At 39.9% G+C, this 17,883-nt stretch overlaps 1 protein-coding gene across 3 annotated transcripts in view; it reads right to left on the bottom strand.

Moving 5' to 3' along the window:
• Positions 1-17,883, bottom strand: part of sema6cb (semaphorin 6Cb) — an 88,412-nt gene that overhangs the window by 49,216 nt on the left and 21,313 nt on the right. For all 3 annotated transcript variants that reach the window (XM_017038083.2, XM_017038084.2, XM_017038082.2), the window contains exons 2-6: positions 16,967-17,170; positions 13,096-13,210; positions 11,866-11,923; positions 6,694-6,750; positions 4,252-4,353 (exon numbers count right to left, since the gene is read on the bottom strand). In XM_017038083.2, the coding sequence (XP_016893572.1) occupies positions 4,252-4,353; positions 6,694-6,750; positions 11,866-11,923; positions 13,096-13,210; positions 16,967-17,111 (477 nt within the window). In that variant the 5' untranslated portion in view covers positions 17,112-17,170. The remainder of the gene's footprint in view (positions 1-4,251; positions 4,354-6,693; positions 6,751-11,865; positions 11,924-13,095; positions 13,211-16,966; positions 17,171-17,883) is intronic.

Genomic DNA, 17,883 nt, shown 5'->3' with positions numbered 1-17,883 from the left:
AAGACAAGTCTTGAAGGTAGAAGACAAAGACTTTTCCCATTGAATGAGAGCAGGCCTTTTATTATACAGTTCCAGTATTACCTCCTAAAGCTGAATGTCTAAGAAGCAAGACTTTCAATTTAGATTCCATCACTAAAGTCTGACCCAGACACATCTCTCTTAAACGTACTTAAAAACTACTTTGATGTCACTGGAGTTACATTCCAAACAGGATGTAAATATTAGGAAATGCGTCCAAAACATTTTCTTGATCATTTCTGAAGAACAATACATAAAGATAATCTGATGTATAAAAGGGAAACCTTGGCTGTGTTAGCATAAAGGAATCAGAGTTTGTCATCATCAAATGATAGCCGATTCCTCTGTCTGTTGAATTTGAGAGCTGCGCGGTGATGAGACTCCCTCTGACAGGGTTTGACATAAAGAAGTTGTTGGTGGTGACATTAAAAGAAAAGCAGCTCAGAAGTCAGACAAGAAGTGAGGTTTCAACAAAGCTTTTGTTGTGATGGCAGCATGGTTCGCGCCGGGGGCAGATGAAGACAGATGGATTTGACGCTTCAAGGTTCGTCTTTGTATCTCGCAACGCATGTTGAAGACAGCCTCTCTGTTGTCTGCAGACCAGCTGTCTCAGCAGTCTGGTCAGTGGAGCTACATGCTCATAGCTGGGTACATTCATTCATCTGTGTCTCTGACCAACACACACAAACACACACACATTAAACCCACAGCCACTTCTCACTCAATTCCCCGTTGTCTATCACAGATTTTCCAGGTCGTCCCACAGCCAGTTTCCTTGATATGGCTCACACGTGCTCCCTCTTTCCCCAGCTGTCTGAATAGTCATCTCCTGTGTGTTTTCCCCCCCTGACTTTATGGTGCTGTGGGGTTGGTGTGATGCAGAAACACAGCTGGGGAGGTCGCACAGCGAAGGAAACTGTGGATGTGTTTTGCTTAAACTGTAAATCAGTGGCTCGTGGCTGCAGGGAGCCCGTGGCAGGAGGATGACGACGTCTGTTTTCCATGAGTTCAGACTCTTCAAAACATTTTAAGGTAAACCGTGGTGGAGCTGTGCACTGAGACTCTGCAGGTCCTCTGTGACACAGCAGACATAAACCTGGGGAGCATTTACATGTTACCTGCCAATGCTGTGTTTTTATTTCAGAGGCCTCTACACTGTAGGACCTTCTACTACCTGTTATGGCAGTTTAAACTCACTGCTATTTTTAACACGATGCTCTGATCAAACATTTTAACTGCAGGATTTTATCGGATTACATCAGTCAGTGTGTAACAAACTTTATATGGTGTACAAAACTTATGCAGCAAGGCTATTTAAACTGGGGAATATGTGAAATAAAAAAATGTTAAAAACTCTGGGTTTTTTTTTTTTTAGGATTAGAACATCAGAGAAAACAAAAAGAACTGAGTTGATGGACAAAATCTTGTTGTCTTCTAAAATGGGCCACATTAAATAACAATTTTATTTAGTTAATTATGAAGACCAATGGAAAATGCCTACTTTTGAATTCATTTAAAATAATGCATGATTTGTGTAACATTTCTATAGATTATAATGTAAGGAACGTTATATAAATCATATTACATTATAATGTTATAATGTAAATATGGTTAAATGTCAATCCTACTTTTTCACTGTATGCCTTGTTGCTTTCAATTTCATATATATATATATATATATATATATAATAGTAATAATAGTAAATTAATCAAAAGTCGGCTGAGATTGTACTTAAGTTAAATGTTCACACTCATTTACATACATGAAATGAAACCCTCTTTTTGCCAGTGAAGGAAAAGGGTTCAAACTTCATCCATGCAAAGCCAAAACTGTGAGTTCAAGTTTCAGTTATGGGTTTAAATGAATTCATTTTTGTAATTCTGACTGAGCCGGAGTGTTCTTCCCGTATTATCAGGGCTGTGTTTTCAATTTATTCCCATTGACTGGCCGAAATGGGGTTTTCCATAGAGAACAATATGCTTTTGTTATGGCCATATGAACGTAAAGATGATTTATAATTTCACTGGGCGCTAACACAGAAACCAGAGAAGAACGCCGCGCACACTAACCCCCTGATACGGACCACTGAGTCAGTTCATTGTATAGCAGTGGAAAGACAAAAAAAAAAAAAAGGATTCACTGAAATATAGTCCTGAGTTGTTGAGCCTCTCTCTGGATTACAGCCCCTCACCCCCCGTTACTCACCCCCCACTGTTGTTAGATTTATTATCTGTGCTGTAAGACTCCTATTCCCTCCTGCTCTGATGGTTCTGTGCTGCTGCTGGTTCAGTTCGACACACTTCAAACTTGCCTTCACGTTGTCCTAAACCACATGGTTTGTGTCTTTTCTGAAGTGCGGTGCTTTGACTCTTCCTGCTGTTATTTATCAATGCAGTGGGGGATAATATTAATGGAGACAAGGTGCAGCTGAGAACCTCATCTGCTGCTTGTCTCCCTGCTTAAGCCTCGTGTGTGTGTGTGTGTGTGTTTAAAAAGCAGCTGCTGTATTATTGCTATCATCAGAGAGTCTGATTTTCCTGTCAACAGATTTCTTTATCTTTGCCCTTGTTGAACCAACACCAGTGTTCTGTCGTTCATTGGTGCGGGTCCGCTATCACATCACTGCTGCGGTCAAAACACAGAAGAACTGCACGTGTCTGTCAAATGTCTCTGTCAACTCAAGTTCAAATTTGTAGAATAAAAAACTGTTTATGAACATTGTGAAGGCTAGCATCTTTGGTATTCTACATTGCAGACTCAAAGCTGAGAGTTTTAAACACAACCAAAAAGAAAAGCAAATTCCAGGAAAGTCTAGACTGAATGACAGAATTTCTGGGAGGTGAAATTTTTCTAGTATTCAAAGGCCAATGTTATTCATGAAATGCTTAGGAAAATGGAGTGATAAGCAGAGGAGTCCTTTGTTTATGGATGTCTCACTATATGATGTCAGTCTTGGTTAAACAATACATCTTTCATTAGGGATTTGGTCTGACATTCTCACGTGTGAGCGTGTTCTTTCAGATTACAGCTGTTTGTTGTGTCATCACTGAATAAAAGTCGAAGCTCTGGCTTCCAGACCTGGCTTTTTTAATGGTTATCTTATTGCCAAATTTCACTAGATTCCACAAACAATGTTGACTACTATTAAGTACTTTTTCACAGTACACACTAGAGGAAAAACCGAACAACCTCATGATTTAGGACTATAATTAAAAAAAAACAATAACATTTAAAGCTGTTTTAAAGGAGGGTTAAGCCAATGAAGTCCAAAATACGAGATTAGAAGTATGTACATAATTATAAAACATCGAATACAGTATCTCATCTAATTTCTTGTAATTATGACTCAGTTTGTGTAGTATACACCTATCTGTGCAATATTACATTATATTTTTTTTTTCTTTAATTATTATGGCTTTTCGGCAGACTTTAAAAATCATTACAGAATTCTCGTTGCATAATTGTGATATTTCATCTTAATATTAATATAACCTCGATTTAACGAGTAATCATACTAGGTCATGATTATGAGTTACAATTTCACAATTTAAACTTCATCCAGTAAATTACACTTTTTATTACCTAATTATCAAATTATATGACTGAGGGGATTTCTGGTCGAGGGTTAATAAGAATGTGGAATAACAGTAGACGAGAGGAACAAAGAGAGCAAATACAGCAAGTAAATACAGCAGGAAGAGAAAGCAACTTGTGAGCTACTTAGGATTACTGTTTTAGTGGCCTGTGCGCCTGACCTGTTGGCCAGGTCAGCCTTGTAAGAGAGGTTTTATCTGAATAAATAAAGGACATTAAACCTTGTACTGAGAGGACACTTGAATGCAAATGAATTCAGAAAATTCTAAGATGTGATGAACATGACTGCATTGAAAGCAGGTGGCAGCACACCTTGCTGTACATGTGGCCCTGACTCAACCTGTAAACCTGTTTTCACTGATGCATAACCCACCATCTGTGCCGGAGCCTGTGTGAGAACTGTGTTTATGTGAGCATTTATGACACCGTATCTCGTCTAATGGCACCTTCACAGAAATGCAGCTCGGACCGAACGTGACGGGTGATTAGTTGTTTCCCAGTTTACAGCAGAAATAACGGCGTACAAATCAAATGTCGCCTTCAAAGCTGTGGTCAAAAGCGTGTGAGGTCAACTGCAATGAGGTGTTTTATGGGTAATTGAAGCCTGGAGGCAGCACGCAGGCGCGCTGTTGTCTTACCTTGTAGTTACGACAGGTGGGGTTGAAGGCATTGGTGCCGCAGGCAAACAGTGTTTCATCGTTACGGGGAACCAGCACTTTGATGTAGTTGTAACATTCGTCCTGTGAGGAGAAGGAGAAAAGGGCTTGAGGAACAGATTCACGTGGACGCCAACGCAGTAGCACCACAAAAAAGACTTGGAGAAGGTAAACAATTTTGTTTTCAAATTATTTGGTAACTATTTTGCAATACATCATATTTTTTATTTTTGTATGATTATGTAAGAACTAAACATGGACTACGTACAGTATAATAAATAGATGTAGCCTCGGAACCCTCAGTTCTTAGAATCTCTGCTTGATGTCAGTACCTTCTCTGGTCTGACACAAGCCAGACTAATGTGAAATCTCCAGCCGCCTCCACACACAAGCACGGTGTATGTGTGTGTAAGGTGCTGTTTTATATAAGATGGTATGTGTACAGACAGTGACGGTGGATGGATTGTGGAATTATGGGATATACAGTGCACGTCATTCTGTTTCTGCTTCTATGTTAAAAATGTAATCTGATTAATCTTCCCAGATTTGAAATGATTTTAGATTTTTAAGCTGTTATGAAATCGATCCTTTCCTGCTGTGGTGATTTCTTGACATTAGTAATTGTGTTGTGTTTAGCCAATCCTAAGATAGCACACTGATACTGTAAAACCTTGTTTACAGGCCAGGCTATTAGGTTAGCTTAGCAACATCAGTAGTATGAGCTGCACATGTTAGCCAGGATGCCATTCAGCACTGGATTTTGGAGGTAGACCTTTTAGTGTTTTTTTTTTTTTTTAATCAAAAACCCTGCGTTGTGTGCTTGTCATGGTACAAACTTTTGATATGATCATGTGCCAAAAATGTCATCAGGAGGAAAAAAGGGAATATAGAAAAAACAGGCAGGATTTTTGTCCCAGGTTGATCCCTGTATTTTCTCTTATCTGAAAAATGTTCCTAAATACATGTTCCTTCCCCTGGTGCCTGTGGCATTGATTCTGATAAGTTCCCCTCCAACCACTGCTCATTACACAACACCTTTTAGGAGAATCAAAGGCAGAGGTGAACATAAACAGAGATGCAGATTACGATAAAGAATGAGTGTACTCACGCTGTTCTTCCCCCTCACAGTGCATTTCTCCACGTTCTTTGTCTTCCACGTCAGTTTCTGAAAAATGAACAGACAGCCAACTGTCAGCTCAAAGACAAGCTGTTTCTCACCATCACAGCTTCTCTTGGTCCCAATCGTTTAAGTGCTGCTAAGAGACAGCTGTGATGGAAATCTCATTAACTTCAATAAGCTGCTGTGGAGGGAAAACAAACAAACAACGAAACAAACAAACAATAGGCGAATCATGGCTGTTTGTGCAGCCTGCTCCCGTGCCTGTTGTGGCAAATCACCGACTAAGAAATGTCAGTCAGCGAGGCGTGTGTGGATGTTCAAGAACACCGAAGAATCAGAGGGTACGGGGGCCGGGGCAGCCAATTAGCCTCGCCCTGACCCCACATGCACATGCACATGCACACACCTACTGCTGAAGTGCAGTACATTGGAAAAACATCCATCAGCCAGTTAGCAAGGTCGGCCAGTAAAAGGTTTAATGTGTTCACATGTAATGACAGATAATTTAAAGACCTGAATTCTGAGAGCACATCGATACCACTAAGTAAACCCAACAGTTGTGCTCATTCACCGATTCCCACTGAATTGATTTTGCATGTATCCACTCACAGTTCATGAACCTGAGTGACGGAGACACAGACCCACTCCTCGTGTCCGCCCTGAAACCCTTAACCTTTGAACCATAAACTCCTGTGGATTATAATGGGGCTGTAGAGTTAAAACTGTAGCACGGCCCTTTAAATTGTCTGATAGAGTAACTAAATAAGCTGTTATGAAATCGATCCTTTCCTGCTGTGGTGATTTCTTGACATTAGTAATTGTGTTGTGTTTAGCCAATCCTAAGATAGCACACTGATACTGTAAAACCTTGTTTACAGGCCAGGCTATTAGGTTAGCTTAGCAACATCAGTAGTATGAGCTGCACATGTTAGCCAGGATGCCATTCAGCACTGGATTTTGGAGGGAGACCTTTTAGTGTTTTTTTTTTTTTTAATCAAAAACCCTGCGTTGTGTGCTTGTCATGGTACAAACTTTTGATATGATCATGTGCCAAAAATGTCATCAGGAGGAAAAAAGGGAATATAGAAAAAACAGGCAGGATTTTTGTCCCAGGTTGATCCCTGTATTTTCTCTTATCTGAAAAATGTTCCTAAATACATGTTCCTTCCCCTGGTGCCTGTGGCATTGATTCTGATAAGTTCCCCTCCAACCACTGCTCATTACACAACACCTTTTAGGAGAATCAAAGGCAGAGGTGAACATAAACAGAGATGCAGATTACGATAAAGAATGAGTGTACTCACGCTGTTCTTCCCCCTCACAGTGCATTTCTCCACGTTCTTTGTCTTCCACGTCAGTTTCTGAAAAATGAACAGACAGCCAACTGTCAGCTCAAAGACAAGCTGTTTCTCACCATCACAGCTTCTCTTGGTCCCAATCGTTTAAGTGCTGCTAAGAGACAGCTGTGATGGAAATCTCATTAACTTCAATAAGCTGCTGTGGAGGGAAAACAAACAAACAACGAAACAAACAAACAATAGGCGAATCATGGCTGTTTGTGCAGCCTGCTCCCGTGCCTGTTGTGGCAAATCACCGACTAAGAAATGTCAGTCAGCGAGGCGTGTGTGGATGTTCAAGAACACCGAAGAATCAGAGGGTACGGGGGCCGGGGCAGCCAATTAGCCTCGCCCTGACCCCACATGCACATGCACATGCACACACCTACTGCTGAAGTGCAGTACATTGGAAAAACATCCATCAGCCAGTTAGCAAGGTCGGCCAGTAAAAGGTTTAATGTGTTCACATGTAATGACAGATAATTTAAAGACCTGAATTCTGAGAGCACATCGATACCACTAAGTAAACCCAACAGTTGTGCTCATTCACCGATTCCCACTGAATTGATTTTGCATGTATCCACTCACAGTTCATGAACCTGAGTGACGGAGACACAGACCCACTCCTCGTGTCCGCCCTGAAACCCTTAACCTTTGAACCATAAACTCCTGTGGATTATAATGGGGCTGTAGAGTTAAAACTGTAGCACGGCCCTTTAAATTGTCTGATAGAGTAACTAAATAATCCAGCAAAAAAAAAAAACCCAGAATGCCTCGAGTGTCAGATTAATTATAGTTTACAGCAGGGGTCCCCAACCCCAGGTCTGCAGACTGGTAACAGTCCATGGGTCATTTGTTAATGGCCCGCAGTGGGACACTGAAAAATGTACTTCATTTTCAGTTATTTACTTCATTCAAAGAGAATCTGACAATATTTCAAAATAATCTGTCATCCAGACTCCACTAACAGAATAAAATCTAAAACATGTTTTATTTTGAAAATGTAATGGTACGGTGCTACTAGTCCACAGTAACAGCCCCTACCGACTGACTGGTCCTTGGTACGAAAAAGGTTATGGACTGCTGGATTACAGTGACAGCCTTGTTATATTGTTTGTTTGGATGTCAAACAGTGTAACTTTTCCTGAGCTCATGTCCTACAGTACAACTCAACTATGGCGTCCATTGTTTTCACAAACACTAATGATTTTTAAATAAGTAAACATCCACAGGCTTTCATACAGAACCACATTTTTAATCACCGTCTTGACACAGTCATGGACGTTACGTCAACATCCAGACATGGGCACACTTCTGCTGGCAGTAATGTGAGTTTATTTATTAATGTACTCTGACTCCTGTGGATGGGAAATGTCTACCTGATGTTTACCACGTGGAATCTATTCATTTATAATGCAGTTCAAACAGAGAACTGAAGCCCAAGATGTCCTTCCTTCAAACTTGACAAAGAGCATACATCGTAGTTTTCTTCAGTAGACGGTGCATGTCGTCAAAGAGTTGAAATGTTTACTGAATGCAACCAATAAAGCAATGTTGTTCTATTTAAAGGGCTGGTTGGAGAAGTGATTATTTGTCAGTAGTGATTTCAATCACATCCTCAGGCTGATGCCATAGTTTGACACCTAAGAAAAAATTAAATGATGATGTTAAAACTGACAGACTGCAAGTCTACAAACCAGTCTGCCAAAATATGGGAGCAGCAGGTTGATTTTTTAATATTTTGTTGTTAAAAAATGTAAAAAAATGAAAGATGAAAGGAAAGCAGGAAGATCCATATCTAGTTTGAAAAGTACAAAATTGGCCAAAAGTGGATGTTTAGATATTAAAATTGCGATCAATGGCCGCTTTACAATAACTCCACCCATGATTATAATCAATTTCGATGTTTCTGTGGCGCTAAATGCTAGTACGCTATTGCACTATTACACTGTGAGTCCCTGAAAAACACCTAAAACTAAAGCTCCTCATTCTGTTGTTTTCATGTCAGTCACTCCCTGGTGGCTCATAATCTTATTTTCCGCAGCAGCACCAGAAACTAGTCAAAAACTTGTGAATTCAGTGTGGTTCCCTGGGGCGGGGGAAAACTGTCAGCTGTTTTGATGAAACGAAGACACTCGTGATAAGAGAAGGGCTTTATTCAGATGTACTTAATGAGCTCATTTCCTCTGAAAACATTTCCTCAGACAGGAGTAAACAGGAGTTGACTTTAGTTTATACCAATAAATTATTTTACTTTTCACAGAGAAGTTGCCCAAGGTCAACTCTCCACCAGATACAAGATTGTTCAATGACGGTATTCACTGCTGCGGGGCCAGTAAGTTATAAGAAAATCTACACAATCTTCAGAAGTAATTGTTGTGTCTGAAGGACGGATCTGAAATCATCTTTGATCATGTGGGTTAGTGTTTTATAAATTGACCACAGAGCTTCCTGTTTGGAACAAGAAGTAAATGTACACTGAAAAGTTTTTTTTTTTTTTTTGGTTTTGTGAAACTTGTGACAGTAACATGCTGTTTGTCAGATGTTTTTTCAGTCATAGTTTTCCATGCAAGAAAATAGGTTTTCCCAAGCGACAAAACAACTGATTAGTGAGGATGGATATTGGGTTCAGCTGCAGGGTCTCTTCAACTGAATCACTCTGTTGCTCATTTATGCTAAATGTTGTCTGTTACATGTGTTATTCAGTATGTTTTTCTAGAACATGCTCGTACCCTAAACCAGGGACAGTACTAGTGGAAATTGTGAGTGTGGACTACCAGGGGAACTCAAGACCACCACTGAAAAAGGTGATTAGCTGATAGTGATACAAACCACTGTAAATCATTCGGGGATGTTGTACGGTATAGCTCAGTGCTTCCCACTGGTGGGGAACGAAGACATGAAAAGTGTGGTGCGAAAAACGGGAGGACATTTTCAATGGTTCAACTGATGATGGCACAGCTGCACTTTTATGGTCTCTTCTTTGACTTTTGTATTATCTGATGTTATTTATTATAACGTATGACGTTATTTGGTTTAGTTCAATACATTTACAAATGTAGTTTGTCAGGTTTTTTGTTGGGCCGACGGGGACAGGTGGGGCTGAAACAATCCTGACCTGTTTACATACATAAAGAGAGCATTAAATAAGACTCGAGAAGTATTGGAAATTTGAAAAAACTTCAAACCTATATTATATTATTGGATGATAAATCACAACCCCAAATCAGTCACAGTTTCCATTTCTATAACACGTTATTTTGGTTTTCTCTGAACCTAACATCACCATTATATATTGTGTAATCTTGTGTGTTATTCTAGAATAAGAGATGCCATAAAAGCTAATGACTGCTGTCTACACTAATACAGATCTTTTGGGATTTCCATGGTTTTTGTTGTAAGTACACAAACTACAGAATATGTCTTTGTCTTTAGGAGGGGGATTCCCTTACAGTACATGCTATGACTGGTTTCCTGTATCTCCGACTCCAAACACGCCACAGGTTATTACAGTTTTTTTTTAATCAGAGGGTTTCATCAGTGTGATAAGGACTAACATATCCATCAATGCCTGACTGACAGTCTCTTTCAAGTCTGTGGGTTAAAATGCAGCACCCCGGGTCTTCGCTCAGAACACCCACTGTGTGACTGTGTAAGGATCTGACAAGAATCCCTGGGAGTCAGCATTATGCTAATAGGTCTTGCCTTGTCCGTGTTGGATTTGGTTTACTAATAAATACATATGGCCACACAGAGCCGTGGAAATCACCATGGTGGAGAATGTGAATAAGCACCCTGCTGTAAGAAGACCGAAGCTGGTTTTAAACATGAGCCAAAGTGAAGACACCGATCTGTGATGAAGAGGATGCGCAGTTCTCTTCATCTATTGGCAGGGTTTTCTTCAATAACTTTCTTCTCCCTTCCCGCCGACACAGTAAGGCCGCGCAGTTGTGCTTTTTTTTTCTTTTTCTTTCTGAATGGCTAAACAAATGCATCACGTAACATTGTCGAGCTCAGATGTCGGACAACCCCAATCAATAGCTTAGATCCCCCCGACATGGAGCGGCTGCCTGATCAGACTGAAAAACCCATGTTTGGCACTAATCTAAATACAAGCAAACAAAAGCCCAGGCCTCTGAGGGCTTTTATTTAAGTGCAATCATGTTTGACAAATGAGATTCAGATAGGAGCGAGCGTGGCACTTCAGCAGCCGCCAGAGCACCACTCCACTTGGATTGGATGCATGTCTGAAGAGGGTTTGCTTAATACTTGAATGGAAAGGCAGGAAAAACATAGATAGGAAAACAATAAGATACACCAACAAGTTTTTTTTTCCCTGTTAAATTCTGAAGGTTTTTGACAGTTCTGTTTTTAATGTAGTTTGTTTTTTTATGAAGAACTCATTAGTTTGTTTTTTTTTTTTTGGCAACACTCAATGTTAAGAAGCTGAACATTAAAAAGTAAGTATTTTATACACATTTAACATTTTCTAGTCTGTATTGTTTTACAATTCAAGTGAATGTGTCAGTGAATAAATGTTTGTTTTATGCATTCTATGGTTTAATAGGTAAGATATAATGTAATGTGTTATGTCTCAAGGATTTTGAAAGCATCTGTGTTTATCTATAAATGCAGTAAGTCTATAATTGTTCTATGAAAAAAAAAAGAAAAATTTAAAAATTTTCTATTTTTTCAAACAGTTACTCTATTTCTGTGCTTGCTTTGCTAAAAACGTCTAACAGCGGATGGAAAACAGAAGTCCTGGCGATGATTTTTGCCGTCTATACAGGAAGTCCCAAATACGGTCCTTTAGTCTCTGTGGTCTCATTTGTGGCCAGATGATCACTGATAGCTTCCAAGATATTTCCTCCGAGCACCACTGTTGACATGCTAAGCTACTTTTTTTTCCATCTGACACATGGATGTTATCGTTTTACTTCGACTGAATGTGGATTTTAGTCAATTATTAGTTTTAGTATCGGTTTAACAATGCCCCAAAATAACAGCACCTCTGGTAACTAACAAATTAGTCTCGAACTGTGCACGAAGAAGCATATGTTACTTATGTTGGAACCAAATGCTGGAGTTTTAACAACCATCTGAAGAGCAGAAGATTTAATGTTGAACAGACGTTCCTACCTGTTTTGGGATTATCTGCTCAGATGACTCTGCGAGATTGATGGCAAACACATGGTCCCTGCAAGAGACAGAGTTGGGTTACCATTAGAGGATTTACAAAGCTCTACAATCCTCTGTCTCAACGCTTTCACTCAAAAACCCACCCTCAAAAAAAAAAGAAAAGCTTCTAATTTGTTGGAAAAGGAACGATCAATGCCATTCAACAACGGCAGATTGAAGCCGCAACAACAGGCACTTTTATTGGCTTTTCAATTTCAGAAGCTCACAAAAAACTTTTCCAACAGCCAAAGTTTCCTGGCCGTCAGCAAATCCATATGAATCACCGGGAGGAGTGAGGAGTGTTGTTTGGAAAGAAGGAAAAAAAAACAAACAAAAAAAAAACACTTGTCACTTTGTGTACATTAAGAGACGCCATACATTTGGAGGCCCTTGGCACCTTCTGCACTGTGTTTTGAGAAGAAGCCAAGACGTAGGGCAGAATTTATCCAGTGCAGTGAAAATAAGGAGAGGAGCTGCCACCTCGTACCTTTTGGATAATTAACCTACGACATCTTGATCGAGAGCCCGGGCAACACACAATTAGGCAGAGAGCTGCGGGAGAAACGCTTTTAAAGGTGCTGCCAAATCTGAAAGTAGTTTGTTGTGGAGGTGCCGCCTCAAATGAATCACACTACTAAAATATATAAGCAAGTTGTGGAACATTCACACCTCGAGAATGCCCTGAGCAGAGAAGAATCTATTTAGAGAAGATTTTATGTGGAGCTTTCAGAACGGAGAAGATTTTACATTGACATTGTGAACCCTTGGTTTTCCTCAGAAAAGTTTAAAAACAGAGTCAAATCAATGTTGAAACTTATTTAACAAGTGAAAAATTGTAATGAGTTTTTTATTTTAAAAATTACTCCTATTCATAATAATAGTAATAATAATACGATATTCTAAGTAATATCATTAGTATTATCTCCTGCAGCACAATAATAACAATAATAGCAAAAATTTACCAGTTGGTGAATAGAATAATAAGCACATTATATAATATTTGGACAATTTTGAAAATGCTCTTTATGGTTTACCTGGGATATCCAAGGGTAAAGAATAATCATAATATTTCACTAGAATTCTTCTTATTATAAAAATGCTATGAATCAAATATACTCACTGTAACATTAAAGCAGTATATATAATATATATATAAAATATTATAATAACTATATAGTGACTGTCACTGACCTGGCAGCAATGTAGAGCATGTGGTTGATCTTCAGCATCCTCTGGAAGTCCAGGCCTAGGCGGACGGTGTCATTGTCCGACAAGAGTCCCTGGAAGCTCGGGTAGAGGTATGATGCTGTATACATATGTAGAGAAAAAAGAGAGAAATATTATAATTGCTTGGGCAGAGGAGAGAAACAAGATTATTTCCACATAAAAAAAAAAGAAAATCAAACTTGTTTTGTTTGTAATAACCCAGACGACATTTATCTATACTTCAGAAAATGACACTTTTGTAGATAAAAGAAAAGAAAAAAGCCAAACAAACTGAAGGTTATAATTTGACCTATACACAGACGTTATGCTAATGAGTATTTTTGGAGACGCTGCGTTGGTGTCAAAGAAGTCATTCTGATTTAAATAAACAGCTCTAAATGCTTTTAACAGACAGGTCTGGGGACTGAGCCAAGTAAGGACAAGGAGGGAAATCAAGGAGTGTCTCAATGGTAGGGTGTCTCCCTCTGGTCGAGCCGTGCTTAAATAGAAATAGTGGGGGGGTCGGAGGTCAAAAAAAAAGAAAAAAGAATTCAGCTGTATGGTGTCTGGCAATGCAACTAAAATGTGTCCACCTGGAAAAGCTATGAATAAGAAATAGATCCAAATACAGAAGTGAGTGTGCTGCAGCACAAAAACACATGGAAATACACCGTCCACACCATCATTCACATTTGATACACATCTCACACAGCTGAACTGAACTGATTTTGTGGATGGAAAATGGGATGGGAGAAAACAGCCAATCAGAGATGTTAAAATCTCTAAATACTCAGTTTGTTGTTGATGCTGCTGTGACTCTTTCTGTCCTGCAAGTATTTGTCCTATAGAGTTGTACAGTACATGTACAGTATGTAGTCTGTGCCAAATGTAAGTACAAATTGAAATATTTTAAGGGTGTTTAGAGTCGGACGCTGATCAATTAAAACAGCGGGAGTTTAACAGTAACATTAAAATGATGACAGTCCATAAAAGGACGTGTACATTTAGAAGTGGAACAGATGGTAGCCGGAGGCAGGAATGAAGCTAGTCCACTCAACAATGGCAGTGGACTGACACCAGGTCGACTTCCACATCACTGAGACTTCCTCTGCACTTTTCCTTTTTCAACCCAGGTATAGATTGGGCTCAGGGCCACAGCGATCTCCATCTGTAGAGTATTTAAGTACCCTCCAGCCTCCCTTCTGACCTGGGTGGCTGCTGAATTAGCAACCCCCTCTAGAAGTACACCACAACCTGAAACGAGTCTCTCCACAGGGAGTCGTACGGTCCCCTAACTGCTCGTCTCCAATCGACCGTTCAGAGATTTAAACTCCTAATGTTGGCTGAGAGCAGGACCCTGCTGTACTGTCTGTGGTGGAGAGGCTCCCTGCAGCTTAGTGGCTTAGTGGCCCAGCTACACACTCCTCTCAGAAGCGAATGAGGGTTTTTTTAATTACTCCTCAGCATTGTCTCACCCAGCAAAGTTTGAAGGGGCAGTCAGGGCACCGCTCACAGCTACAGGGGGTCAGGGGGGTTGATGTCCAGAGTTTAATCCTGGCTTCTTGGCTAAACATGAATGAGCGAGAGTGAATTAAAAGCTGGCTCCACATCCTCGGGCTTTTACGGCCACCTTGGTACAAACCATTGAAACCTTAAGTCGATTCAAATCACCTGAGTGGGATTGGAACCCAGCCTCAAACTGTTTTCACAGAGCACTGCGTTTTCAGCTGCAGGATCAGCAACGGACCAGACATGAGACGAGACATGAGAACTGGATCGAGCTTTTTGGTTAGAAAAGTTAAGCTGTAGCAACAGAGGGCAAGAGTTTAGGACTGCATGCAAAACATCTTATGATGAAGAAGTCACTTTAATAGTTCTATTTTAGGAAATGAGGAAAACAGTGTTGTTATAACCAGTAATACCCACATACTGGGCACCTGCTGGGGGCTGTTAACACAAAGGTTTCCCAAATAGGGGATCAAAACATTTTAAATTATTACTATTATTGTTATTATTATTAATTCCATGGCATTGAGAAACTAGTTTCTAACATTATTTGCATCCTAAACAAGCTCCCTTCAAGTGAACTGTCTCAATTGTTTTTTTTTTTTGTTTTTTTTTTTGTAGTATATAATCTAATATAACTGTTGGTTCATTTTTGATCCTATATAAAGCATGTTGACAATCAGCACAGGAGTGACCACTGCACTTCTTTAGTGGCTGGAGAGTCCACTGAATATTTTCAAGGTCATCTACATGATCAGAATTTCACCTGCCTATATGAGCAAAACTGTCAACTGAAAGACTTGACTTGAAAACCATGAAAGTGTTGGCTTTAATTCTTAAATTCACAAAGGTCCAAACAGCCTTTGGACAGAGAAGGTCCAATAAAACTCTTGCTGCTATTATTGTCGGCAAACTGATAAAATCATTCTCCTCTCCACTCCAGACATGTTTGTGTCTCTCAGTAAAACAGCCACAGTAAAAAGAAATTCATAAAGAATTTTCCAGTAATCCAAACTAGTCAGAAAGTTCTTCAGAAAATGTAACTTCTAACAGTTATTGTGACTGTTTTTAATGTGACTTCTCCCTTTAAGTAACAAAAAGCCTTGTCGTGTACTGTATGTGCACTGTGCCAAGAATGAAATAAAGCAACAAAACACTTTAATGGTGCAAACAAAAAAAAGTGATTCAGTGAAAACCACTCAGCCCTGAGTTTGTCACAACGAGACAAAGTGCTGAGTTGAATCATTCGGTCGTTTTAACTCGTCTTCGGCTTCGCAGACGGTGGCCTGATGGAGGACAACCATTCATAAAGGAAGTATCGCAGAGTTTCTCGGCGACCTTGTGCCACGCTGTCACCTGCTGGAGGCCGAGGTGACAAATTGCTCTCATTACACCTGGGATGGAGCTCCACATATAGCACTATTAGCGCGCTGCTATTTCTGCTAATGGTCCAGTTGCTCTCTTCCAAATAGATCAATTACAGTACGTGGGCCACGGTCTCGGCCACCTCTTAAATCAATTATGGGCCATTACATTAAGAAGTGGGAATCACTTCTGACCACCTCCTCAATGATGGACATTGATGAATGCCTGCCAGACAGGGCCAAGGAGCTGCGGGACGGAGGGGGACATCCTTAAGGGAATGGCGTCGGGAGAGTGACACCGATGTCTGATGATTTACTTAAGTTTAACTAAAGAGAAACGGGAGAAGGCAGTAATTTAACAATACTGTGTACTACCAGAAGTTATAAGTACAGTCTACAGGTAAGGATAAGTATTACAATAAATTAGATTTAGAAAACATAGTTATTTTGTTTATGTTCTTTATGTAGCAGAGATGTACATGTTAAAAGTTGGGATGAAATTATTGCAAGTGATGGTCATCCCTATTATAATTCAACAACTGGATAAGGTTAAGTCTGGGGGAAATTTAAAAACTAAATCACTACTTTCACCTTGTTTTCTTGGCTTCAGGTAAAATTATTGATTCTTGTCCTTGACTAAAAATAAAATTGACAGATCTCAACTGACCAAACTTTATTTCTACAGTTCTTCCACCAATGCCATAAAATCTAATGTAAACACTTATTTAGCAGCATCTTAACACTGACTTATGTTCAGCACAAAAACTGATTTCAGTTCTCACTTTCACAAAAACAAAACAAACACAATAAACAGTGCCAGCATCCAAACCAACTAATGCAAATGTGCTCTTTGCAAAGATGCCCTCAAACTGATCCACATCACAAAGCTGTGTTCCCCAGTGATGAGACACACCTCAACAACTCTTGCTCACATGTATTCCTCCAATCAGGATTACTATAGCAACAGAAAGTGAGTCTGAACTTACACTCTCTGCCCACGATGCTGACTGGCTCCAGGTCCTGGGGGAACGGTGTGGCCCCTGAGGACAGAAGAGGTAAGGCGGCGACGGCTAAGGTGAGAGCCACAATGGCGGGCAGAACGGGCGGAGGCGAGCAGGGCATCAGCCTCATTTTGGCAGGTGATAAGACCCGACTAGAAAAGCATCGCAGTGGGCAGATTCACATTCCACCTACAAATGAGATAAGATGGGAAAGGTTAGTGTGATTAAGAGCATCAGTGAGCACAAGCTGCCAAAGCTCATGGTAGAAAATCAACATTTTGACCTTTGTTCTGTGTAATGGAATCTGAGGAAAGTTCGATTTTGTTTTCTGGATTCTGGGGAACAGTACAAAACATTTTCTGATCTAATTTCCCTGACATAGTTTTTATTATTAAAGCCTTTCTACTTAAAGTTGCAACTTCATGGTACAACTTTGGACAATACAGCCTGGTCTATTCACAATACAGTGCAAAATAAAACCACCTTCTCCAGCAATTTAGAATCCACGATATATGGTGTGTAGCTGAATTCAGATTTTCTTTTGGTTAACATTTAGGAAAATGTTCTTACCTTTTTTTTATGTAATTATTAATCTACTGGTAATGTGCTTTGTCAAGTTTCAAGTTCATTTCAAGGCAACTTTGCTAAAACATTCACATTTTAGCATGTCCTAAATCTCTTCGATCGTTTTGCTACATTGTTTTGTAAGCACACACTGGCAGGCTGCTTATGTCTGCTAGTCAGCTTTTGTTCTTGACTAATGTTCCACATATTGGTCATGGATAATTACTGTGGTGTTGTTACTAATGTGGAGGCAATGCAGTGTTAAGAACTGTTTGCCTTAGGTTTTAGGTCTCAAACTATGGTGTGCACACCATTGGTGGTACAGAGGCTTCCCCTAG

The sequence above is a fragment of the Cynoglossus semilaevis genome, chromosome 13 (assembly GCF_000523025.1).
Source record: "Cynoglossus semilaevis isolate Cse_v1.0 chromosome 13, Cse_v1.0, whole genome shotgun sequence".
NCBI classification, from domain to species: domain Eukaryota; kingdom Metazoa; phylum Chordata; class Actinopteri; order Pleuronectiformes; family Cynoglossidae; genus Cynoglossus; species Cynoglossus semilaevis.
The sequence above is the reverse complement of the archived record's forward strand: the minus strand, read 5'-3'. Positions and strand labels throughout refer to the sequence as shown.